General features: G+C 37.5%; 4 protein-coding genes across 15 annotated transcripts; 2 read left to right on the top strand and 2 right to left on the bottom strand.

Annotated features, from left to right (window-relative positions):
- Positions 1 to 222: 222 nt before the first annotated feature.
- LOC103322786 (sugar transport protein MST4-like) lies at positions 223 to 2,610 on the bottom strand. The gene is made up of 5 exons (XM_008224716.3): positions 2,344 to 2,610; positions 1,841 to 2,163; positions 1,599 to 1,723; positions 1,213 to 1,504; positions 223 to 1,119 (listed from the first exon to the last, which is right to left on the bottom strand). The coding sequence occupies exons 1-5, from the start codon at positions 2,474 to 2,476 to the stop codon at positions 457 to 459; spliced, it is 1,536 nt and encodes a 511-aa protein (XP_008222938.2). The 5' UTR covers positions 2,477 to 2,610; the 3' UTR covers positions 223 to 456.
- A 3,989-nt stretch (positions 2,611 to 6,599) lies between these two features.
- LOC103322787 (sugar transport protein 13-like) lies at positions 6,600 to 11,744 on the top strand. Its single transcript, XM_008224717.3, has 5 exons — positions 6,600 to 6,841; positions 7,626 to 7,951; positions 9,158 to 9,282; positions 10,419 to 10,710; positions 10,816 to 11,744. The coding sequence occupies exons 1-5, from the start codon at positions 6,709 to 6,711 to the stop codon at positions 11,527 to 11,529; spliced, it is 1,590 nt and encodes a 529-aa protein (XP_008222939.1). The 5' UTR covers positions 6,600 to 6,708; the 3' UTR covers positions 11,530 to 11,744.
- Positions 11,745 to 16,208: 4,464 nt separating this feature from the next.
- On the top strand, positions 16,209 to 17,880 carry LOC103322788 (Cupredoxin superfamily protein). Its single transcript, XM_008224718.3, has 2 exons — positions 16,209 to 16,578; positions 17,343 to 17,880. Exons 1-2 carry the CDS (start codon positions 16,404 to 16,406, stop codon positions 17,720 to 17,722), a joined length of 555 nt encoding a protein of 184 aa, XP_008222940.1. The 5' UTR covers positions 16,209 to 16,403; the 3' UTR covers positions 17,723 to 17,880.
- A 629-nt stretch (positions 17,881 to 18,509) lies between these two features.
- Positions 18,510 to 27,154, bottom strand: CLC-D (chloride channel D). 12 transcript variants are annotated; one of them, XM_089047324.1, is made up of 25 exons: positions 26,687 to 27,154; positions 26,522 to 26,594; positions 26,123 to 26,344; positions 25,991 to 26,037; positions 25,807 to 25,905; positions 25,488 to 25,562; positions 24,960 to 25,048; positions 24,470 to 24,610; positions 24,288 to 24,358; positions 24,108 to 24,187; positions 23,848 to 23,997; positions 23,246 to 23,305; positions 23,076 to 23,150; positions 22,340 to 22,491; positions 22,092 to 22,227; positions 21,891 to 22,019; positions 21,235 to 21,312; positions 21,079 to 21,134; positions 20,899 to 20,982; positions 20,661 to 20,817; positions 20,466 to 20,567; positions 20,342 to 20,388; positions 19,312 to 19,343; positions 19,069 to 19,114; positions 18,510 to 18,956 (listed from the first exon to the last, which is right to left on the bottom strand). In XM_089047324.1, the coding sequence occupies exons 1-25, from the start codon at positions 26,861 to 26,863 to the stop codon at positions 18,878 to 18,880; spliced, it is 2,457 nt and encodes an 818-aa protein (XP_088903450.1). In that variant the 5' UTR covers positions 26,864 to 27,154; the 3' UTR covers positions 18,510 to 18,877. The 12 variants fall into 12 exon arrangements, 9 of the variants coding, with proteins under 9 accessions (XP_088903450.1, XP_088903449.1, XP_008222941.1 ...); XR_016124688.1 differs by having other exon boundaries at positions 18,779 to 18,956; positions 19,312 to 19,350; XR_016124687.1 differs by having other exon boundaries at positions 18,779 to 18,956; positions 19,069 to 19,209.
- Between the last annotated feature and the right edge of the window lie 14 nt (positions 27,155 to 27,168).

The raw sequence follows: 27,168 nt of genomic DNA, 5'->3' as shown, positions 1-27,168 counted from the left end.
GAACTAAAGTTGATCGAGTCTGTCTAGAGTAAAACTAGAAGGGCCGTACATTTCCTAACCTTATCTTGTGGTAGTTAATTCGTCAACTAGTACATCTTGCATGTCTTAAAATGGATGTTGCCACAAGGTAAGCCAGATGTACTAACCTACGAATATTTTTAATTTGTTTTGAATAAAATATTTTAAGATAAACCAGATCATGCGTGACATAACAATAAAAGATAAGCCTTACATTAATCGGTGAAAATAACAATTATTAAAGCAATTGACATGCAGAGTGTAGTGTATACACTGCTGACAAGTACTTTGCTTGGAATGAAATTGAAGCTATGTTCAAAGGAAGAAAAACAAATCAAATGGCATGGAGATGAAGGTCTACTAGAACTAAACAACTCCTAAAACTTAAATTCGTGGAAATTGTAAAATCTAAGAACCCTGCAGGCAAGGATAAGTGGTTTAAGCATTTGCCTGGGCCTTGGGATTATCTTCGACTTCATCCATATATCGCTTCCAGAACCAGTGCTTCTTCCATACTCTCTCAGTCATCTCTTCAATAGGGACACCTTTCGTCTCGGGAATTAAGAAGAGAGTGAAGAGAGTCATGGCGAAGACCCAAATTGCGAAAAACAAGAAAATGGCAAACTTCATGTGGCAAAGCATTGAGAGGAAGGCCTGGGCTATAATAAAGGTGAAGAGCATGTTGAAAAAGACAGCCACACTTTGGCCGGCTGAGCGAGCATCTAGTGCGAAAATCTCACTAGGAATCAACCACCCAAGAGGTCCCCAAGACCATGCAAAGGAGGCAACGAAACTGCACACGAAAACCAGCACAAGAATTCCCAAGCCATGGCCGAGGTTGTTCACGTCGTCCTTAAGTTTGATTCCGAGCACTACTGTAATCACAATTTGAGAAAGGAACATTTGAACACCCGCTTCTAGCAGGAGCACGCGGCGACCAGCTCTGTCCACAAAGTAGATTGATACAACAGTTGAGAGGACATTGACAGCTCCTGTTATGGCGGATGAGTAAAGGGAAGCGTCACTCTTAAATCCCAAGGTCTTGAACAAAACGGGAGCGTAGAACATAATTGCGTTAATGCCAGTCAATTGCTGGAAAATCTGTATGCACGTACAAACATAACATGTCAGACTCTCTAATAATATGTGATTGTGAAAACTAGTTAACACAGCAATAGGCTATAGTCGCAGCACCTGCATGCAAATTGCAATGACCAGTTGAGGCCTGTTTCTGCGCTTAAGGAGATTTCTGAAGGGATGCTTCACTTCGTTAGCCGCACGACTGGCCTCAACAATTTCTAAGAACTCTGGTTCAACGTTGTCAACACCTCGAATCTTTTTAAGAATCGCTTTGCCTTCCTCCATCTTACCGCGAGCAATCAAACTGTTAGGAGTGTCTGTTACAATGAGAGACCCCATGGTTAACAAGAGTGCTGGAATGGCAGCTAAACCCAGTGATATCCTCCATCCATTTGGCCCTGACATTCTGCATGCAGGTGGTACATAGCACAACTTCATTACACCTTATATGTGATTAATATTTATAACTAGCTAATAATTAATTATATTGGCTTAATTACTTGGAAGTTCCATAGTTGATCATGTTGGCTACAAGAATGCCAATGGTGCACATCAGCTGGAAGAGTATATTAAGTGACCCACGAATTCTTGTGGGTGCAACCTCCGAAAGGAAAAGTGGCACCGCCTGTAATCAATCATATAGATATCCATTAATTACATGGAATTAAATTTATGAATATTATGTATTCAAACTACAAATCCTTATAATGGAAATTAAGATAAGATTAAGAGTTAATTGAACCTGGTTTGCAAAACCAACTCCACAACCAAGTAAGATCCTGCCAATGATAAGCATGGCAAGGTTAACAGCTGCAGCATTGAAAACTGTTCCGACGAGGAAGAAAATCCCCGCCATCAACATGGTTAGCTTTCGGCCTAGCGATTTGGTTGTGTAGGACGCAACGAAGGTAGCTACCAAAGCAGCGAGGTACAATGAAGACGTGAACAGCTGCAAGCCCTGATTATCGTATTTACAGTAATTGCTTTCAAGTCCAGGCTGGCTGTTCTTCTTATACACTGTTGGGAAGAATTCCCTCAGGAACTCCGGCATGGATGTAACACCCCCTGCATGATCAATTATAATTTGATCATTAGACTACAATATAAATTAATTATGTTTACATACGTAGTATCAAATAATTTTTAATTAATTGTGTTTTAAGTAAGACCAATATATAACCATTTGCATGCATGCATGCATGAAAACATAGCTAGCTAGCTCTTTGTTGCTACATACGTACGTACCGGAAATACCAACGTCATAACCAAACATGAGGCCTCCGCTGGAGGCCAATATGCAAGAAATGATCACAAGAGGCGTGATCTTTGCCTCAAAGTCTCCTCCTCCCGTTCCCGTCCCAAATCCACCACCCGCCATGGTTTCTGCTTCTTAATCAATTTAGAACTCGAACTTACTTCGTGCACTTTAATTCTTAGTATCTAATTACACAAGTATTTTGCATTTATTTTTTTTATATATATCTACTAGATGACCTCTATCAAACTGAAGAAGAAAGGGAAGAAGAAGAGACTTTGCTCGGTGAAATGAGGTGTGTGTTCTTCAGGGCCTTATATACCAGACGACCTGAAGACCTGAAGGCGACGGAGAGTGAACCACGTAGAAAATGGATGACTGTCGTGACTTAGTAAGTTCCATGGACAGGACCTTTCCACATTGGATGGTCAACTGTTGATGTACGTACTCTTCATTCTTGTTGCTTAGCTTAGTCTTAGTCGTCTTGACCAAGATATATTTACACACCCCAAAATTCGATCCTCATCCACCTCAAATTAATTATCGGCTCAAATATTTCTAAACATCTCTATTTTACTAATTTTGTGGTTTATATTTTAAGACCTCTATTTATAAACCAAGTTTGTTTTGTTTTAACGATGCAAATGAAATGATGCATTGAACTATATATGTATAATTTTATTTTTTTTATTTTTTTATTTTTTTTAATTTACGAACCACATTTCTTTAAAGTGAGATCTACTTGTATAGATGTATCACATGTTATCAGATACGTTGCAGATAATCTGATAAGTGTGATATAAAGTTATATTCTCGATAGAGAAATCTCACAGAATCATGAACCTTGGAATAGATTCAAAACAATGAAGTAATAAATTGGAATCACGACTGTGCGCTGGAGCACAAGGGACTAGTGCCAGCACCCTTGAATTGATGCTGCAACAAAAAAAAAATCTTCCTCTTTTTACTTTTACTTTTGCTCCTTTTTCGCTTTTTCGATCGACCTAAAAATATTCGGCATATTATTTTTCCAACAATCTCCCGCCAACACTTCGTTTGAGCTGCAACTTTCTGAATTCCTAATTTGCTGCCTTCAAAATAGTGGACAAAAATAAAGATAATGGTAGGGCTCAGGGATCCCATCGTTGAGCTTAACGACTCCACCAACTGATGTCCAACTAACTTCTCCAAGATAATTATAACTTTCAAGACAATTTATGCTTTTGTAATCAGTAGATGCTTGTCACTTCTGTAGAAAGAAAAAAAATTATTTTTTTTTAAAAAAAAAAAGAGGATGAGAACTTGAAGCTAATGGTGCAGTGACAAGAGGTATAAGTGCTTTTGAAATAATCAACGTACAGTTCATAGCCAGACCAGAAAAATAAAGGCCCAATTAGTGAAGTCATAATTGCAGACTTATCATTGGAAGACAAGCAACAGTTGCACTAATATTGGCTGCACCACAAAAGCTGCTTAATGTTGGTTCAACCTCAAGTCTTCTAAAATAAGTCTATTTATTTATGAACAGTTGAAAGTTCTAGCTTTGTGAAAAAGTAGAAAAAAGTCATGCATCTTATACCTCCCAACCTTTCGGCCGCGGACATGAGCATCCGTACGTTTCCTTCTTTACTTTCACGAATTTTCCCGTGAACAAAGTCATGTATTTGTTTTTATCCTTATCCAAAACCAACAACGAAAGTCTAGACTTCCAAATCCAAAACCTTGCCTTGCCATTTGCATGGTTTTTGAGCGTCTAATTAAATTAAAACGGTCAACTTTGGTGCCTCCCAAAAGTATACATCAACCCTCACGCATTCTTGGCGGCCCACTGTCCCTCTCAACTCTCCCTGAGGTCATCGTTTAACGTCATTTCTTTTCTATTTTTTATATTTTTTGTTCACATTTCTTTTTGAACCTTTTGATTAACTTTTTTCTTTTGTTTAAAGAAAAAAGGGCAAACACAGGGGTTTACCGAGGTGATCAAAATAAAGTGCCGGTCAAATGATATGGTTGTTGTGCAAGAAGCATGCTCAGTGATTAAGAGATTTACATCTGCACTCGAGGTCCTATGTACGAATTCCTCTTCCCCAATATTCTGCCATTATAATCTCTATTTTCCCAAAACTACAAAATCACATGTTTCAGGTGATACATGTGAACACACACAAAAATAGGGGAAGATAACAGCAAAATAATCATCTGATTTGCCATGTGAATTGGAGGAATACGATAATATTCTAAGAACACGCCAAGCAGTGAGATTTGGATGCTGGATTTGCCAATTTCTACTCTTTTAATAAATAAATAAAAGGAAATGGATAATAATAAAAGTCTTGTATTGGGGATTCAAGAAAAGTACCCCACATTTATTCTATAATATTGTGGAGTTTGCGCATTTTAAATCTTGGGTCCATGGTCGAGTCACCGCAAGATCAGCCTGACTTGTTTTATTTCAACGGTTCTATTGAGGTTGCTGAATTTATTAAAACAAAACTATATTTTATCACCCACATGAGATATCACCAACAATATTAAAAATAGAAAACTATATGACATTTAAAGATGATTAGTAGTGGCGGAGTTTGAAGCTAATTTATGGGGGGCCATGGCCATAACAGGCTTGTATGTGGCTTCGTCTCTGATGACTAGATTACTAATTAAAATTATTATTTTAGAGAAATTATTTGGTTTTAATGGAGTTAAATCATGGTTTTTAATTTCCTTTTGGGTCCTACAGTAAAAGCATTAATTTGGTGGGAATTCCAATATTGTATATTGACCTAAGGAACAAATAGTCCTATTTTGGATGATTATAGTTTTTTGCTAGTCTAGTTTGTTTCAGTGCGTTTTTATTGCTCCTTATTAAGTTCAATCTTTTGATATTACGGCTTATAATGACTACTTATCAAAACTCTATTACTAAAATAGCTCGTATCGAAATGATATAGTGTACAAGTTCACCCAAATTATTACACGTGCATGTAATCAAGTAATATCAAAATTATAACGAACCATAAATCTAGCATACCTTGAAAGTTTGAAGTTGCCTTGATTCTGAAATAATATTCAACCCAGCAGCAAAATAGGTGGCTAATTAATCTTGTGATATTTGGTCTTATTAAACTGACTTGAACTTTGCTAGGGAGGTAAGGCGTTACGTATAGCACCGTGTAAGGTTCAACGGTGGGAAATGAAAGCCATCAATTTGTTGGACCACAATTTGTCGTCGTCTATGTCATGTATCAGAAAAAATAAAATAAAAACAAACTGTGTCATCTACGTAAACCTTTACATTCGTTTTTAGTGTCTGAACGCCTGTCGTATTGGCAATCTGTTGATGATGTTGATGGACTGATCATAAAATTACATGTGCAATTTTGAATTCGAAAGGCATATTTAAATTGAGCATAAATAATATAGGAAACATCCATGATTTCCACGAACTTGCATCATTGCACATGTGGATATAGGGGCACGTCGACCTCTGGAATTTTAGGTTTCTGTGTTAATCATCCTCCATGGATAACCTAGTTGATGACATTCTCTTATTAAGTTGACCAAAAGAAGCATTTGAAAAACAGAAAAAGAAGTCAATTGGGAACTTGCTTGCCCCAAAAAAAAACAAATTGATACCAAAAATTCAAATGATCTTAGTTACTTTAATGAAGCGTAAGAAGAGTCGGTCCTGAAATTTTGGAGGCTCGGGGCAATACCCAAAAGAAGACCTTACAACCATAAAAAGATATCTATGCCTTACAAAAAAATTCACTTCACTTGTTTGAATGGCTAAATTTTTGAGGACTCGAACTTTGATATGGTTCGAGTAAAGTCAAAGGCAAACCACTACTCCAAAGAGCAACTTTAAGAAATCTTGATGTCGAATATTCTAAATTGGATTTAGTATGAACATGATAATTAATTTTTTAGAACAAACCCATTAGCATGCAAGTTTTTATTTTGGTCTAAACCCATTAACATTGGGATTGGTGGGTGCACAAATGAATTAGCAGTCCTAAACCAAATGCCAGGAGAACTTTAGAATACTTATTACAGGAGATATTGATTTTGTTGACTGCGGACCAGCAAGCCAGGGAGCAAGACGTCAACGAGTGAACAGAGAACGCCATCCGTCCGTGTCAATACACGTGGACAAATCTCAACGGTGGTGCCCACTGCACGATCCAATTCGTACCTCGTGCTTTCTTTCATGCCTCGTCCTCTATATAAACCCCCCTCGTCTCCATAAAATCTCATTCGCACTACCACTCATCTCTCTCTCTCTTCTTCTTCTTCCTCCTCTTGGTTTCAGAAATTAACAGAAACTAAAGTTTAGTTTTATTCTTGGTTCATCGGCAATGGCTGGTGGAGGGTTCGCGGCCAGTTCGGCCGGGCAAGAGTTCGAGGCGAAGATCACGCCCATCGTCATCATCTCGTGTATAATGGCGGCCACCGGAGGGCTCATGTTTGGCTACGACGTCGGCGTTTCAGGTAAAAATTAACTTCACCTGACCAATCATTTGGGCTTGGTGTGCTTAGATCTTGCTGGTTCAGCTACTCTGGTAGATGGACTTTGAGGGCATTGTTTGGTTAGGGTTCAATGCGTTAATATTGTGCTTGATTAATTAATTCATGTTGTTCTTCGCTTTTAGTATGTTTTCTGAAAACAAAACCACTTTTAGTCAATTCCGGTGAAAGCAGCAAAAGAAAGTTTCTATTTTTATAATGGAAAAGGGAGAATTGTTTTGTTCAAATTATTATTTTAATGAAGCAAAAAGTTTCTATTTTTATGTTTTCTGCTGTTCAATTACGAAAAATAAAATCGCTTTTCACAAATAACAAGTAGTTAGTTTTGGATTTTTCGCACGAAATACGCTCTATATGAGTTTTTGTATAATATCATGTTAATATGGTCTTATTTATAAAAACCTAAAACAAAAAATTGCATATCATGTATGTTTTCTGAAATTTTCCAAATTCATGAGAAACTTGTGAGTGCTTTCTGGTTGAGTTTTGGGCTAAATTAAAGTTACCAAATTTGATCCATTTTTGGGCCAATGGGATTTAAGGAGTTTTTTTTATTTCCCACCTTCTTCTTCTTTTTTCGGCTTTTGTCGCTCCCGCCAAGTTGGGAATCCGAGCAGACATGACTAAATCATGAGTCGAGTCGAGGCCTTATTATGCATCAGCCATCATCACACCCGTTGACTACCATCACCATGTGCTGCTTTGATTTCCAAGTTTTGAAAATGACCTTTATACCCTTTTGTTGCAGGTGGAGTTACATCCATGTCCCCGTTCCTGAAAAAGTTCTTCCCTGTTGTGTACAGGAGGACGCAGGAGCTGGAGGGGATCAACAGCAATTACTGCAAATACGATAACCAGGGCCTGCAGTTATTCACGTCGTCGCTTTACCTTGCTGGTTTAACGGCGACGTTCGCGGCTTCCTACACAACCAGAAAGTTTGGGCGAAGGCCGTCTATGCTCATCGCTGGCGTGTTCTTTATAATCGGGACAATTCTCAATGGCGCAGCTCAAGACATTGCCATGCTCATCATTGGCAGGATCGCACTTGGTTGTGGAGTTGGGTTTGCCAATCAGGTCAGTACAATTTTCAATTTTGTTCATAATTAGGTATTTTTTAAACTTGAGATAGTCTAAACTACTCTAAATTAATATAATTTACGGGAAAAGGAAATTCAAACTTATGTGTGAGAGAGGTTGGCTCACTATCCTGACCAACCGACCTAACTCACCTCTCTTGCAATACCATAATACCAAATTTAATTTTATGGGTACGTAATCTGTGTGGGGACCGAGTGTGGTGTAACCTGAAAACGCGTTCTTTAGCCTTGTCTCTTACCATACCGACACCATATAAGTATTGAGTCCATTCCTACTTCTGTAATAAGTCTAATTTGATTATAACATTTCGTAGGTGTAAACTGACCAGTGACTTAGACACCTCACCTTGTTATAATTAAGAATCAAAGAAAGGGGTGGTTCAGTTAATAAATTTTTCTCAAAATATCATAGCAAAATATTCTTTTGTGGCTTATAAAATATTTGTTGGTTGTAAATGCTTAGATTGGAAGAGATGTATGCCCATGAACATGATCAAATCAGAAGCCATGGCCCATGGGAATCTTTATTTCTGTGCTTTTAAAGTCATTTTCTTTGCAAGTCACAATCACCCACACGGTTTTCCAACTCTGTTTGTGGATTAATTTCTTTAAGAAGACATAACAGATAACGATAAGGGGACTTAGAGTTATCCAGAGAGGCCGCCAGCACCCAATTTCTTTGCATCTTTTTCGATTCATTTTTTTTATACCAAAAAGTCGTGAATTTATTTGTGAAATAACGTGAAAATGTGGACCTTTCTTGTTCCAATGTTTTCTAGCGGGTCCATGACTATGTGGTCTACATGTCCAAATTGTTTATCTTATCCTTTTGTAATTGTTATGACCTTAAATTCAACCACTTATGTGCCAAGGGTTGGCGCTGGATGATTATTAAAAAAAAAGGGCATCCTTAAGGCACAATGCATATGAACCCAAGTGGATTCTGTTGGGGGGGATTTTCTCCCTCTGTTTAACAACTTAATTACTTGTTTAATATGTATTTTTGAACTTATTTAATCAAAAAGACTAAACTAATCCTGTTACAACTACGACAAGTTGATATATATGTTTCAGTTGGAAAAAAAACAACAACAAAAAAAAAAATTGATATCCAGATAAACTATTGAAATTGGTTATCTGCTTTTCTTGTTCAATAATCATTCAATTTTCATGTTACTTACAGGCTGTGCCACTGTTCCTTTCGGAGATTGCACCTACAAGAATACGTGGAGGGCTAAACATACTGTTCCAGCTCAATATCACCATTGGCATTCTATTTGCAAGCCTCGTTAATTACGGCACCAATAAGTAAGTCAGCTTCTCCCTAACTTGTTCATGTTTTGTGTATTTGCTGAATGTATAGGAACTGGTTTCTTTGACATCATAGTACTGCTCAGAATGAAAGAATTATTGGTCAAAAATTAATAAGATAAAACAAAAGATCCATTAATGTTGTCGTTTTGGAGCAAATGCTCCTCTAGAAAAGGTCATGTGTTCAACTTCTAGTATCCATATAATGTGTGTGAATTTAATAAGTTATCGCTCTCTCAATATGAAAATATCTTAAAAAAGAATTTAATAAGATATAAAAATAGTATATGTTGTAGATTGGAAGACAAGAGTAGCTGTGTGGAAATAACAATACTCGTGTTGTTGATCCAAGAGAAAACATTACACGTGCCCATAAATTACATGCAAGATGTTGAACGTTCTGTCAAATTTTATATGTTAGTATAAATGCTGCTCTGTTGGACAATTGGGATTTTAGCATTCATTTCAGCACTCAAAGTCAACAATTTGGCTAATAAACTATCAATTAATATACTGGTTAAACTAACGATAGATGAGTATCTGTCTGAGGGAGGGAGGGAGGGAGGGTTGTTCTATTAAAATATGCATTTGAATAATAGATAGGATCTTGATTTGTGGGATTTACAAGGTTTTCTAATCAAGAAGTGTCTCTATGGTACCTTATGACAACTAAGGGTGGGTGTTAGTTAACAAAGACGTGCAAGATATTCTTTTCAGCTTACAAATTGTTTGACCTCCTTTTCTATTATCTTATCCATATTCAGATGGCTCAAAAATTTCAATCTTATCATGTCTCCAAGTCCATTTGAGGAATTCAAACACGATCAAAGATTCAAAGCTGTTCATTTTGTATAGGTCATTCATTTGGGCATTTGGGATGCCTCGTTGTCCCTAGGAATATCATGAGATAGAATTTCAGGGGAAAGTCCATAGAAAATATCAATTTTAATTTATGTTATTTCATTGCATGTGAAATTACCACCGTCTCCTTTACTTTTTGGGTCACAAAAAGTGTCTAGTTAATGGTTTATTTTGTCTACTTAACAATTTTCCATGAAAACTTTCATATAGCACATGTATTTTGTAAATGCTGACTATTTTGCATACTGTCGATGAACTTCCTTGATTAACAGAATCGCAGGAGGATGGGGCTGGAGGGTGTCATTGGGGTTGGCTGGTCTTCCTGCTGGTCTCCTAACCTTGGGAGCCCTTTTGGTGGTGGAAACTCCCAACAGTCTTGTAGAGCGCGGTCTCTTAGAAGAAGGAAAAGCTGTACTTAGGAGGATCCGGGGCACTGATAATGTGGAACCAGAGTTCTTGGAACTTGTTGAGGCTAGTCGCATTGCTAAAGAAGTGAAGCACCCCTTTAGAAATCTCTTAAAGCGTAGGAATCGCCCCCAACTTATCATTGCAGTAGCCTTGCAGGTTAGTAATTAACAGAATGCCTTTTCGCACTAAACCGAATTTTAAAAAAAAAATCAATTAGTACTAGTATGCTGATTTTCTTTCTTGACTGAAACTTCTCTGCAGATCTTTCAACAATTTACCGGCATCAACGCAATTATGTTTTACGCACCAGTCCTATTCAACACATTAGGATTTGGCAGCGACGCTGCCCTCTACTCAGCTGTTATAACAGGGGCCGTCAATGTTCTCTCCACTGTTGTATCCATCTACTCAGTTGATAAAGTAGGCCGTCGCATGCTGTTACTGCAAGCCGGAGTTCAAATGTTCCTGTCTCAAGTGGTTATAGCCGTAATACTAGGAATCAAGGTCAAGGACCACTCTGATGACCTTCACCAGGGCTTTGCAATCTTTGTGGTGGTTCTGATTTGCACTTATGTAGCTGCATTTGCTTGGTCTTGGGGACCTCTAGGTTGGCTGATACCTAGTGAGACATTCCCTCTAGAGACCCGCTCAGCCGGGCAAAGTGTGACCGTCTGCACCAACTTGCTCTTCACTTTTGTCATAGCACAGGGCTTCCTCTCAATGCTTTGCCACTTCAAGTTTGGCATCTTCCTCTTCTTCTCCGGCTGGGTCTTAATCATGTCATTCTTTGTGCTGTTCCTGCTCCCGGAGACGAAAAACATCCCAATTGAAGAAATGACAGAGAGGGTATGGAAGCAGCATTGGCTTTGGAAGAGGTTCATGGATGACTACCACATTGAAGGAAATCAGATTGCTGGAGATGACTTAAAGAAAAACGGGCATGCTAATGGATTTGATCCTGTTTCTCAGCTATAAATTTGGGGAAAGTAGCAGGTTTTGTCTGCACGAAATAGTAAATACATCGCTTAGATATATCTAAACAATATTATATATATATTATTTCCAATGTCATTAATTAACCTTCCTCTGTTTCAAGGGGAAGGTCATGTATTGAAAAGCTTTATGCGGTTCATTTGTTCATCTTATGCGTATGTGGAATTTATTACAACATAACATTGTTTTGCTCAGAATCGATACTCATTGATAGTAGCTTTTAGTATACAAAACTAATTTACATGAAAAATCTCTGTTTTCATTTTTTTTTTTCGTTTTTCGGTTCGCTTTCAAGGCACTCGCTAGTATGAAGGGTCATTTCCCCTGCAATTAGTCTTGCCTGTGATGTGAACCATTCACAAAAGGGAAGAATGACTGGTAAAGCAATGCCAACAGATGGCGATTGGTTTGTTTTGGCCTTCACCCTCGCAAAGAAACAACTTCATATCATACCCCAAGGAATATATAACTTGCCACCAAACTAGTACCCAAAAGCCAAAACAACTTAAAAAATCTGTTTAATCTCAAAAAGATCTTTCACTCAATAGCAACATGACATCCCAAAAACAAAGATGAAAGAATACGAAAGAAGAAAATTCTGGTTTGCTACTTATGATGCCCCTTTAGACCTAAAAACACTTCATAAATTTCCATAAATGGATCAGAAGAAATTAATTTACTACTCTTTCCCTCCGTCATAGTTTCTAGCAGCTGCCATGGCTTTGGGAGTGTGAGTCTTGGCTCTAGAGTTGGTGATAATGGATTGTGCCGCAGGTATCCCATGCAGCTGTTTACAGGTTTGGAGACTTCTCTGGATGGACCACTCCGGCTGCTACTAAGAATTTCCATGTTGGTGAGATATCACCGAGTTTTATCACATCACAATTTTCTCTTAATATCCATATTTTAGTGAAGAAAAATTAGATTGTTATCAATATAGGGATCTGAGGACGAGACAGACTATAATAACATTATAAATTTATACTCTTCTTAACTATTCTTTAAAGAAGCAATCAAACAAGCCAAAACGAGGTCTAGTCTAATGGAAAAGGGCATTAACTTGCCGACTGTGTTTCCCAATTCAGAGTATGATGAGCTAGATATCTCATAAAAGATTGCTCCTCTTGATTAGTAACTACATTATTTTGGTGTTATTACCTTCTATAAAACAAATAATTTGTTTAGTATTAGGTCAAATTAACTCAAAAATTAATATGATGGTGCAAAGCAAGGTTTTGCTTCTTGCCCTTATTTTTTTCACATACTTATATGGTCATTCTTCAACAGCTTCTTCTCCTTCCCTACCGGCCTCGGCTGGTTTGAATGACGAAATATGCCAGTATCTGTTGAATAATTTGGGCCGTGTTCTTCTTGATGAGGAAGTGGACTCTCATCATAAGAACAATTTTTTTGACATTTGGTATGAGGGACCCCATTCCTGAAGACGGAACTGATGGGCTTCTTGACCAAGTATATTATATCAATCTCTTGTGCTTGTGTATATATATTTTCATGTTGATCAATTCTTTCATGTGTATATAATTATAATTAATATTAATTATATTATTTTTTATTACAGGAAATTTGGATTTGCTGAAGCAATCCACATGGAAGAAGCCAAGATTCCTAATAATAGGTGGTTTATGTGGAGGGATATTTGATGTGGCGGGATATTTGATGTGGATGATGCACCTCCCTAATAGAGATGGCCCTACTAGTGTACGTAGAGTCCACATGTATTAGAGAGGTGGTTAGCAATATGATCAGTAAATGTGGTCCAAATAGCAACACCTTTTTTTGTACATATTGCAGAACTCTTTAATAAACTCCATTTATACATTGTGTATTAACTTGACTCATTCTCACTGCCCATAGTTTGGGGCAGGAATTTCTCAAATTTTGTGAAAATGTTGAAGAACTAAAAAAAAATGTCATCACATTTACGCTAGATATTGTTGATAAATATAAATTTTCTCAAGATTCAAGTATTTCAATAATAGTTGCAAAATAAATAAAGTAAAATTCAAAATACTAGATTATATTCGATACCGGGACAAGTTTCTGTTAAAAACAATTTGCACTTATTTGTAGAAACGTGTGAGACACCCTTGGTAGGAGAACAAATATGGAGCAAACTTAGAGAGAGAATACATGGTTCTCTTTTCATATTGAATATTATTAAGAAAAGTCTAGTGCCGAGAGCACACTTTGAACCCTCTGTTTTTTTGCTTTCCTTTGCATTTCAAATCTTTGATTATATGCTGGATTAAAAGGTAAAATAATATATTAAACACGTGCATGTAGCATCTTATAAGGAATTGTACAAAGCAAGGCTGTTCTTCTCCCATGTACAAAGCAACATTCTCAACTGCAAAGAATTATAATGGTAGGCGATCGTCATCATGCAACTCACCAATAACAACAAAACTTTTTGTACAAATTTACGTAAACAAAAACTCTACTCATGGCACAAACATTCGCTCTTTCTAACCAACATAACCCAACATCCTTTCCTTTCAAGTCCTTCAATCTTATAGCGGGTAGTCCCAAACAAGAAGATGATGCGGCAATCTGTTTACATGGGTTAGTCAACTGAAAAGAAAAAGAGAAAGTGTGAGCATCGTATGCTCTTCCAGGTTATTGTAATAATTCCATGTCACATTCCGAGATTGGGTTCGCCGTAGCACGATATTGTATACTTTGGACTCCCCTCTCTGCCCTCACAGTTTTGTTTCTGGGAGCTCACGAGCAACTTTCCAGTGGATCACTCATCCTGAGATTGCTCTAACCCCGACTCGCTTAACTTCGGAGTTCCCATGACTCCCAAGCCAATGAGCTTCCAAAAAGTCTCGTGCTAGATGGAGGTGGGCATGTACAACTTCCTAGTAGGTCACCCATCTTGGGATTGCTCTAGCCCCAACTCACTTAACTTCGGTGTTCTCATGACTCCAAAGCCAGTGAGCTCCCAAAAGATCTCGTGCTAGATGGAAGTGGGCATGTACATATAAGGCACATCACCCCCTCTCCGTTGTTCGATGCGGGATGTTACAATCCACCCTTCTTAGGGGCCCGACGTCTTCGTCGACACATTTGCACCACACAGTAGAGTGGCTCTAATACCAAATTGTCACATCTCGGGGATCGGCTCCGTCATAGCACGATATTGTCCGCTTTGGGCCCCCCTCTCTGCCCTCACAGCTTTGTTTTTGGGAGCTTACGAGCAACTTCTCAGTGGGTCACCCATCTTGGGATTGCTCTAGCCCCAACTCGCTTAACTTCGGAGTTCCCATGACTCGAAGTCAGTGAGCTCCCAAAAGACATCGTACTAGATGGAGGCGGACATGTACATATAAGACACATCACCCCCTCTCCGTTGTTCGATGCGGGATGTTACATTCCATATATATATATATATATATATATATATATAGAGTTTCCATTGAGGGATCCCTCAAATAAGCTTATTTGAGGGACACCCCTTGTAGGCCCCACTTCGAATTATATTTCACTAATCCAAATCATCTATTTTATAGATACTCATTCAAAGATCATCTAAAAAATCACTTGAATTCGATATCATTTGACCACTCAATTGAGTTATTGAAATTTTAGTACTTTCTTGAAGCACCGTGTTCATTGATTTTGTAAGACACAATTGGATATCGAAATGGTTTCCGATTTGTCTAATTTTTTGTAAGGATGATCTATTAATGAAGACTTAAAAAATAGATGGTTTGAATCATTGGGAAAAAAATTGTATGGTACCTTAAAGGGCGTCCCTCAAATAAAATTATTTGAGGGATCTCTCAATAGAAGGGGACTGATATATATATATATATATATTTTCCTCTTCGATAATCAAAAATTATTTGGTCATTATATTGAAGAACGTAGAGTCTTATATTGAAAATTCAACAAAATAAATACAATATATAATGGGCGGTTCCACTGCTAATAATACCAAGTCATATACCTACAGATGAATTTTGCAGGTCAGATTAAGTTACCGACAATATCAGTATTGGCCATTGGTCCGTATCCGTCAACATAGAGGATAACACTTGAATATATCAGATTGGTCCGAATCCGTCAACATAGAGGATAACACTTTAACTGAATGATGTATGTATTACTTTTTCCAAGAAGTTGATGACTTAGATGGTAGCATTATTATATTACATGGAATAAAATATAGAAGATTGAAAATTATCTCCTGTTCTTTGGATTGAAAGGTCATTGAATTCTACCAAACCAAGAATTTACAAGCCCGACGACAATGCCCTTTTCCAACAAATCAGAGCCTCTCATCTGAATAATATGGCCATAGTTTTGTTCTGACCTTCATCCCATCAGATTCCTTCCCAAACGAATACCCAAAAGCCCACTACCAAATTACCAGTATCCAAAAGCCAAAAGAAATATAAATAACTCTCCCAATTCCAATCCATCCTTCAAATGTCAGCAATATCACCACCAAAATTATACAATAAATAAACAAAAAGGGGATCCTTGTAAATTTCTTCTCTAGCAGTTTACATTTGGCGTTATTAAACCGCAACCAAGTACATACTTTGTTAAGTCACGATCGTTGGATTCGCCTCACTTTTCTTACTTGAATTAAACCACAAGGGACAACTAAACCAAAGCACCACCCCAAAAGTTTTACAACTAGACAATTAAAATTCTCCTTTTTAGGCTTCCAAGTTGCAACTTCTCCAACCAGCCCATCCAAAAGCTTTATAAATGCCAACGAAGGAAAGCTCCCTTTGAGCATCCCACTGCTACCAATCAAAAAAATCCAACTAATCAAGTTAACTACTAGCTAGATCCCAGTCTCAAAGTTTCTAGCAGCTGCCATGGCTTTGGTGGTGAGAGTTTTCTTGGCTGTGGTGCTGGTGGTGACGGCTGCTCTGAAGGTATCCCATGCAGCTGTTCACAAGGTGGGAGACTCCGCCGGGTGGACCACCATTGGCGGTGTCGACTACAAGAAGTGGGCTGCCTCTAAGACTTTTCACGTTGGTGATGTTATCAGTGAGTTTCTCTCTCAATTTTCTCCTAAGTTTTCTCAGTTCATTTACTATATATTTTAATATTTCTGCATCTCTTATTGCTCCATAAAACAGTGCGTAGTAGCATATAATTATGAGCGCATATATAATATAATTCATATTTATAAATGCAACCTTTTGTTGGGGTGTCTCCATGATTGATATATGTTGGACATGCTTGCCCAGACAAAAGGCTAAACATCTCTTTCTAAATCCCACCCTCTCTGACCCATTATGCACGCGTGCTTTGATGCAATATTATAGCTTTACATTCACGTTCGAAAAGGGTGCAGCAGCATCACTGTACATCTTACGTTCTATTGATACGAGCAATAGTGTAAACTACTCTAGTTTTAAACTTGGATGCAAAGGGGTAGATTCACTGTCTTGGCCAACTGGTCTAACCCAAGTGTGCCTGCTTTTTGATTTGATATCATACAAGATGAAGAAAATAAGAATAGCTAGTATAAAGAATTAAGCAAACTTTTTTTTTTTCCTAAAAGAAAAATCAACCAAATTTAAAGGAAAAGGGTGCGGATATATGTTAGGGTGTTAGCTATATAGCTCAAGCTTGTGTCAATAACTGGAGTTTGGTAATATTAGGCAGCTAATTTACTTGGCAATTTAATGAAATGGTCCAGAGCAAGATTTTGCTTCTTGGGCGCTGTTCTATATTTCTAGAAATATATCTCATTAGTCTTTTTTTGTGTTTTTGTTCCTTCTTTTGTGTGGGATATCAATGGTCAGAGTTCGAGTACAATTCTCAATTTCACAACGTAATGCGCGTTACACACCCCATGTACCAGTCATGTAATGCCACAGTCCCCTTGGACTCCTATGCCACTGGAAACGACACCATCACAATCACCACCAAAGGCCACCACTTCTTCATCTGTGGAATCCCCGGTCACTGCCAAGCCGGCCAGAAGGTCGACATCAATGTGCTCCGCCATCCTTTGGCGGCAGCTCCAACTCCTGCATTAGCCTCTCCTGCTGTTCCTGTTGCCCATGTACCGGCAGCACCAGGTCCCAACATGGCTGCTCCAGTAAAATCTGTGAAGGGGCAGTTTGTTGTGCTAGGGTTGGCAATTGCAACACTTGCTGTTCTTGTTTCTGGTCTTGCTTAGTGATGATAATGAGGGAATGTCCCTCAAGTTTATTGGTTTATATGGACAGTAATTTGAGTCTCTTCTTAAGGCTATTTTTTAGGTGGGTAGTGATTTTATACTTAAATATACAGATTACAGAACTTTTTAATAAATTCCATTGCTATAATGTTGAAGAATTGCAAGATTACTCATTACATTTGCACTGGCATATGTTGTTAGTGAATGTCAGATTTTTCAGGATTTAAATATACTTCCAATTAAATTTCTTTGGTTCTTATGGGTTTTGGTTAAGACAGATTTCAATTTGGTTTACAACAAAATGGGGAAAATCTCTCACTTTTTCAGAACAACAATGGAGGAAGCTCTTTGTTTTACTTTTAAATCAAGGGCGGTCCCCTCACCCCCCAAAAGAAAAGCGGGTAAGATCAATTTATAAACTAAATTCTAAACAATGTTCGCTTTCAACATAAAGATAAAAATTCTAAACAATGTTCCCGAAAAGAAAAAAAGCTGTTACACTAGGGATGTATATTTCAAACCCAATCCTGGAAAGAAAAAATCATACCACAAACCTGGGGTACAAGTCCTTAATTATTGGTCCCGATTCTGAGTTGAAGATCCTAAGTTCCAAGTTACGGGTTCTGAATTTAAAGCTCGTTTAGTTGAAGATTTATTTAAAAAGCTCGTTTAGTTCAAGATTTATGTGAATGAGTACGAAATTGCATTCTCCTATTCGGTAAATATAATATATTCGTCTAGAAAGATGCATCAGAAGACTGAAAGCTGAAATTCCTTTCACTAAAAATTTTCTGTAACAAAACTACTCTGATAAATTTATCTTTCTACATTTCACTAGAACTGCCTGAAGTACAATGGATCACATCCTTCCCAGTTGTGAATTCTGTAACCCATCATATCTTTCTACGTTTCTATGTCATATTAATCTGCTGTGTTAACATTACTCTTTCAGTTACATATGTTACAAAATTCAGATGGGTGTGGTCCATTTATCCCACGAGGGGAAATAATTAGTGAACTCTAAGCCCTAGAAACTACGGTGAACTGAGAAAAAGCTGGAAAGAATAAGATTTAGGTGTAAAGAATGGAGAAGGTGGTAAAGAATCAAGTCTTCTACAATAACTGGACCTCGTATTATCAGCCAGACACGCAATGTTATACCAGAAGACTAGTGAGAAGTGGGCGCTCCACATCTCCATTCCTTCCGACTTTACTTCTATCTCGATGCCGAGCTCTGCCATCAGAGAATTAGGAAGAGGATTAACAAATTGAAATTAAACAAGATAACATGCAGTTTTGACAGCATACTAAATTTGGCAAACAGATTGCACTGTCAAGTTGCAGACCTCTGCGTGAGGCAAAATAATAAGTTCCACTGGAGAAAGGATCTATCTGAGCAGTCCATTGAAACAAGCAAGAACAACATGTTTTGATATGTAAAGCTCAGAAATCCTCCAAATAAAAAGATAAAATGATTGACAGACTCACTGCCAATCAAATATGTCATTCAGGAAACCATATTTAACAGTTACTCTGTAAACTTAAAAAACAATTCTCCTCGATGTAGTTTAATGAACATCCGAACTCACCAGTAAGTTTACAAGTCCCCATCACTTGCCAACTGCATCCTAGAATTGGACGGAACTATCAAACTAAATCACCATTAATATGACCCAATACAGGATTAAAACTGACAGAGAAACAAATAACCATACTTTTTGATGGCTTAAGAACACCTAAGTAACAAGTATTCAGCTAGTAAGTGCATTAAGCACACTCCACCCGTTGATAAGCAACTGTGGATTCAGCTTGTGTGTTCTTGTTATTACAGTTATTCATTGGCTTACTTTCTATCCAGTATATGCAAAAGGAAGTGTCACACGGTCAAAACCTCTAGCAAAAGAGGCAAAAAGAAAATTGAAAATTGTGTATGCAGATGCTTCAGGATATTATATTAAGAAAGCTTATAAGACGTGCATTATACCATCAACATGTAGAAAATTGAATCTTCTCACTACTATAAGCCTTAAGGGGAAAAAGTAAAGGACAATCCCAATTGAAGTGGAAGAAAATAATGAAAGATTCATGGCCTAAAAGCTAAACTAGAAAGACATCCTCGTAATGCCAGTATACTCAGGATCAAACAATGCAATGTGCCATGTAGTCTCATATCAAAATTATGAATTACATAAAAGAATAAAATCTTCTTTATTTTTCTGGTCTGCAAACACATATTTTCTCAGACATATACATCTAGGTATCTTTGTATTCTAGGTGCTAAACAAAAAGCTAGGACTTGAAATCCAAACTCATGCATAGCTCAATCAGTAGTTTACTTTCTTGATAGCATGAAAGATGTGTGAGAAATTCAAATCTCAGACTTGATCACTTGTATAAAGCTTGTCCCTTGTGTGGTACTTGGCTTCTTTCGAGAAAAGTTAACTACTCACCCACACACCAAAAAAGAAAAAGAAAAAAAAAGACTTTGGCATACACATTGAATCCAAATTTGTACTTGAAGGCCATATACAATGCCACAAGCTTTTCCTATCAAGTTTGGATTATCCCATGCACATCTAGCTATTTTGAGATATTTGACATGAGTAAAGCATCAGAGACCTTACACTAGTCGATTGGAGCTCCATTGAAGCCGAATCCTCGTTTTCCTGCCACACAAATTTTCAAGAGTCATTACTTGGACACCAGTGTTGGTAGAATGTAGTAGGGGGATGAATGGCAATACCTCGATCAATAAATCCTTCCTGGTAATCAAGCCAATCACACGAGATGGCCGGGGTACAACAAATATATGTCTCAGACCCAGTTGGCGGAAAAGATTATATACCTGCATCATCAAGTGCAACATAAATCTAATAAGACTAGAACTATGTGACATGGTAAGAAACTAGGAAGTCATAAATTGCAATGAAATTCTCGCCTTTGTCAAAGACATATCCTCAGGGACAATGTAAGGAGATGGGTTCAAAAAGGGGGCAAGATCTATGTACATTTCCAAGTCATCTGAACTAAGACGTATATCATGTATAGATAATCCTTTACTGGAAGCAGGTTTCACAAATTCACTTATAGTGTGCCTGCAGTACAGAGGATCTGTCAAAAATCTCATAGTAAAAGGGAAGGGCCAGACTACAAACCAACTTCAAGCCTCCACTTGCCTGATAGACCTGGATCCTCTTGGATCACAGGGCAAGGGACTATGCTGGAAATCCACCTTAGACTGCAGAAGTACCAACAAGTGACTGCATCACAAACCACATACTAATGTTAATTTGTAGAACATTTACCTTCTTCATACATGAAATCAGACATAAATGTGAAACATATAAACACCATACCTACGCAGCATTAGTCCAATGACAAGTGTTTCTCCATTTCTTGCATGATCAATCACCTGAAATGAAGATAACATGAAACACAAACTTATATATCAAACGATAGAAAGAGAGGGGTAGAGAGAGAGAGAGAGAAGAAAAAACAAAAGTGTAACATACAGGGAAGCCATTATGGTTGTTGCTCCGCAAAATTGAAACCACATCTGCAACCTTAACAACACGAGGGAAGGAAATAACCTACACAGAAAAAAATAAATAAAAAATGAGCACAGTGAGCTTACTATTACAATGAATAAAAGGAAAGAGTAAAGAAATCAATGCACTGTGGATCGCCAGAGCACAGGGACCCATGTACAATAGGTTCAAAATGAAAAATGCATCAAACAAAATAACGAATACGGTGTTGCACTTGAAATCAGAAAGACTGCCTTGTGAGGTTATTAAGGTATGGGCATCCACTTTCGTATGATAACAGAAGGTTTTTCTTTCAACCTTCTTCTCTGCCTTCATTTCAATGTTTTCCCTGTTGAGTGAGAACTAAACAAAAGGCTCCCTAGCTTGGAATTGTCAGTTATCTATCACAATGATATCACCAGCAGAACCCATTTTCAAAGGATTCAAATCAATTTGGCCATAATCCTTGGAGTTTAAGGTGGCTCATACTTGGGATAGGCGTCTTTGAAGTTGAATGGATCAGAGTAGGGAAGTTCAGGACAAGTGAAAATCTCTAGGCACATTTATACATGGGCTCCGTACTAATGTATACATATGAGGGGTCAGTCATGCTAGATATGCTAAATTAAAGTGACATTCACCCTTTTTCCAGAGGCCTCCTTCGCAGTCATCTTCCGCATTTGGTACTTGGGTCTTGATTCCAGTAGTGGAATGCTCCTTAATCGTGCCTGTTCTTCATACAGGCCTTCATTGAAAGCATCACCAACAGCCTGCAAAGCTAAAAGATTTAAGTATCTCTCCACAGAGTCTATTAATGTAATACAAAGTTTCAGAAAGTGTACCTTTGAAATAAGAAGAACAAGCATGATAAGAGGCAAAAGTTTCAAATTATTGGTGATTTCAACCATAATGACACATAGAGACACTGTCATCCGCATTGAACCTCCAAGAAAAGAAGCCGCACCGAGTAGTGCATATCTGCAGAACCAGCAAGCATAAAAGTGCATTTAGTTCTAAAGCTCTGTTAGTAGTATAAAATGTAGCAGATTAAATCTGAGTATCAAAGATCATAAAGGCTCAAGAGACTCACGTTCCCTCTTCAATGTTGAGCTTCTTGTAAACTTTAACAACAAACATGCCAACTAGACGCCCATACGTTGATCCTATCATTATCCCAGGAACAAATTGACCAGCTGGAACAGCTGTACCAAATGTCACAACTGCTAATGAATAAAACATAACCTGAAATGCATTAGGAAAACAAAGTCACGTAAAAATAAAACTCAAGGGAGCAATAAGAGAAAAATTCTCTGGGAACTTAAATAGTCAAATTACATTTTTATTGAAACTGCCAGGCTGCCCAGTAAAAAGGACTGCCAAGACCTTAGAACAGTATCTTAGAAGGCCCATTAGTTTTAGAGTTAAAATTCATTTTCCTAGGGTAAATATACTTTCGTATCTTAGAAACTCCAAGCCCCTTAGGCAGGTTCCAATCTTCCTACCTTCTATATATTATTTTCATACTTCCAGGGATGTCCATGTGCAAGTACTCATTCATGTACCTTCATTTGTTTCTGAGTCTTAAAATTTCCTTTTCACTCAATTATTTTTCCAACTAGATCGGATATGGAACAGCTACCCCTCTCAAGGAGAGTGAGATTTTGTCACCATGGCCAATACATAAGACCAACAGTACCCAAATGACAAAAAACCAACACGCAAAGTAGAGGAGCCTGGTCAATTCATCATCTAAAGACAAAAAAAAATGTTGTGTGTGAGCAGTATATATGCACCAAAGGCAATAGCTAAGTAAATAGAAGCAATACCAAGAAGGTCAATAAACTTTGGGCACTGTACTCATGAATTGTTTTTGCACTAAACAAGTTCCTGATTGCATCATCCTGCAACAACAAAAAACAAATCTGTAATAAAACGAACGACGAGACCTGCAAACTTATATGTAAAGAAGATAAATTATTCCAAAAATTCTCAAAACCTGAGTGTTGAAGAAAATTGTCGCCAGATCATTGTATTCCTTGTCCTTGCTGCAATAAAACTGGAAATAGCCTAGAATTAGGAATGGATATTCTAAAGCAGCCTCAGAATTCTCAGAATTCAAACACAAACCCAAAACTACTCAACACTTAAATGAAGATGAAGCTTACTAATAAAGCAAGATGTGTTTTTAATCTGTAAGAGTAACTTAGGCTCACATGAGAAACTCTAAATTGAAGTCTTAAAAACAACTGCTGAGCTCTCCCAAGAAAATTAACAAGAAGTATTTCTGATATCTTTTAAAACCATGAAACGCAGGAGGCTTCCACATGCACTGAGCAACTCCAAATAATTCACAATTTAATCTAACAATTATCTTAGAGATGTACTTTGTAACCTAGTTATTATCTTTCTTTTTTATTAAAAGAGTAGACAGGCGCACCTTCAGGTTTAAGTTTGGCTATGCAATTTCCACATCGTTATATGACTATGAGTGAAAATAATAGTAAGGTTTTTTCAATTCATGCTAAATACAAGAAAGAAAGAAAGAAAGAAATCATCTCAAAATAGTTGAGAGCAAATAATTATCAGTCAACATCTTACATTTACATAATTCCCATACATTCCTGGAGGCCTTGGGCATTCAATACCAGAATCTGGATCTGCTTCAGGGCATGGACTGCAATTTCTTAAAAGGGGTAAACCAAAGGAAATAATTGATGTTATCAGAGAGATGAGGCACGCTTCAATTATCTGCATTTTGGGTTCAGCAGCAAGGGACAAGAAGAGAGTTGAAGTCAACTGTAGAGCAACATGGCACTATTTGAAAAACATAAATTTCATTGACTACGTCAAAAACCCACCTTGACTCGATTCCCATTTTTGTGCAAATAATTCCGGCGCCAGTAAGCAATATAAAATGTAAGCTGGTTAAATAAGGCTCCTGAAAAAGAGAACAATTTGAAAATAAAGTTTAATTTCATGAGAAACATAAAACAGAAAAGAGCATGGACACTTTCATAGCTCAGGCAACAAACACATACCCAGTAGACCTCCAATAACTCCAATAACTGCCATCGGCAAGAACTCCTCAAAAGAGTAGTCCTCTTGACCACTAAATGAAATTAATTAGGATGTTAGAAAAGGCTAAAAACTGAGAAAAAAATACAGAACTAAAGAAAGTTTTAGATCTTTTCAGAAAAATGAAGAAAATTTAGATCTTAACTCTGATATGTCCCATATTATGAAGCCACCTGACCCAAAATGTCCACACTTTCCACTCTTACACCATCCCATTGCAGTACGCACCACAACAGCCACAATAGCAGAAGTGAAAAAGACCCGCCACATAAGTTGACTCTTCCACCTTATAACAAAAACATAAAAGTTGATGAAATACAAAAGAAAAATGCTTACAAGAAAATGAGTTTGAAATATTTTTTAATTTTAATTCCACAATACTAGCATATATAAATATAACTATCTGCATGAATCCACAAGAAACGCACACTGCATATTTGAAGAAATAACTTCTACTTTTTTTAATAGAAACGATTATATTGATAAACAAGAGTTAAGGCAATCCTCAAGCGAACTACGAGACAAGAAACTAAAAGATCGAAACACAACGAAACATAAAGACCCACACACTGGCAAGAAATAACTATAATAAAAATCAGACATTAACTGCATGATCAAGAATGTAACTGCATTACCATGATGTAACTTCCTCCAATGCAAATAGTACGCCGCCAACAGGAGCTCTAAAAGCAGCAGAAACTCCGGCTGCACACCCACAGGTTACCTTTTCAAAAAATCACAAAAATGCAAAATGAGCACAATTTTGAGGTGCATGACTTCTATCACCAGAGTTGGACATATCTAAGAATACCAAGGAAGATGGTAAGAACAGTACTTGGATATTTTTAACATAACAGACAAACATACAATAAATAAATGGTTCAAGACTGTTATAGGGTGCCTACGTTTTTCTTTCAACAAAACAGAACGCCATATATGAACTAGATTCTGGATACCATCAGGGGAGGACAAAAAACGACAGCTACAACTACAAAGCTCATGAACTTGACGACTAGCAAGTATGGAAGTCGTGAATAGAAACTAGTCAAAGGAGATTACCATGCCTATGATTAATTCGCAATGGAATTTGACAAAAATCTAGTTCCAGGCAGGTGAAATTTTTAGAGTTCAGACAATAAACCTGAAAGTCATAAATCACTCACCAGATCACGACGATCTCTGTCGCTATTAAAAATTTGTAGCCACCTGGATCTTAGATGGTATTTTGAAGATCCACCCTGTATTCAGATATGACCACAATAATTTTTAAAAGAAAAATTGTACGTAGCTCGGACACTAGAAAGATATTATAATATGTGACATCAAAAACATGGTTTTTAAGAACTTGTGCATGACAATTAAGATTATAAATATATATAAATAAATAAAAACAAGAATGTGTAAACAATAGCCAACATACTCCAGAAGTTGAACGAAGAACTAATTGGAAGCCTTCAAAAAGAGCAGTATGTATGTGCTTACTTGTCCAAGCAAAGAAGCAATACAAGCACCAGTATGAACAAGAGGGCCCTCTTTGCCTAGAGCTAGACCACCTCCCACTGACCCAATGCTCCCAAATATCTGCGCAGTTTCCAGAAGACTATAACTCAAAGTACATTATTTAAATCTCAACAAATAAATAGAAAGCCAAAACAGGTAATCACACCTTTCCAATCAAGGTTCTGAAAAGAAGTATACCAGGCATATCAACCCCTGTACATTTGATTAACAATCAGCAGGACACTTGGCTGATAAAATTAGCAATACTCAATAGAAATACATTATAAGTCCAACTTACCATTCAAATATCCCTTGATTTCTGGAATACCAGAACCAGCTGCTGCGGGTGCAAATTGTGTAACAATATATACAGAGGAAAAAACCAAAACTAAGTTGATTAATACGTATACCAAAAAACCAGCCACGTATGATTTTTGTATTATAGCAAATGTCAATGCAAACTTCCAGCCTGCAAAGTTCTCAACGGAAAGATTGATGAAAACAGCAGCTAATCCAGTGCCTGAAAGCAATAAAAAAAGAATTCGTAAAATGAATAGAAGGTCTGAGGAGTTAAAACCAAAGTAAATAGACCACCAAACAAAATTTTAATACTGAATTCTACTCCAATTTGGTTCCTTTGAAGTGACACTACTACACAAAAGCTAAACAATTGGTGCCATAGCTAATAAATGCTTACCGATACCGATGAGCAAAGCAAAGAACCACTTCACCATCACATAATATCCAACATAAAGCTTCCCTCTCTGAGCCTGTAGATATGAAAACACACAAAATTAACCCCAGAAAAAAAAAAACGAACATTTCTACAAAGTTGACGTTCAATTAAGCTCAGAAGTGTGACCTGTTCTTCCCAATAAGCGTAATTCTCAATGACTTCATAGTCGAGGCTCTCGATGCTGCTCTCGTCGCTCTTCTTGATGAGGCCGACGGTGTCAGGCTCGCCGTCCTCCGAGTTCGGAAGACGAGACCAGGCGAGCTTCGGCGCCTCGATCCCGTTATGCAAATGATTCGACAGCATGATTGCTCCAAACTCGGATTTCGGATCAAACCCTAGAAATTCCGAATTCGAAATCGGAGCCGGTACAGCATAACAGATCGGAGATTAAAGATAAGTAAATTGAATTAACCAAATCTTATTCGGAATCCGAGAAAGTGCTTTTGAAGAAGAGAAGTGAGAGATGAGGTGTTGGCTGACTTTGGCGGTAAAAGTTAGAACCGTGACTGACTCTCTCTCTATCTCTGTCTCCTTTGCTGTGTGTGGCTTTGTTCTGTCCTTTTACTATTTTCTTTGCGTGCGTTTGACTGTGACTCTGAAAACTGATC

Source organism: Prunus mume, linkage group LG2 (assembly GCF_029339155.1).
Source record: "Prunus mume cultivar Tortuosa linkage group LG2, ASM2933915v1, whole genome shotgun sequence".
Lineage (NCBI taxonomy): Eukaryota > Viridiplantae > Streptophyta > Magnoliopsida > Rosales > Rosaceae > Prunus > Prunus mume.
The sequence above is the reverse complement of the archived record's forward strand: the minus strand, read 5'-3'. Positions and strand labels throughout refer to the sequence as shown.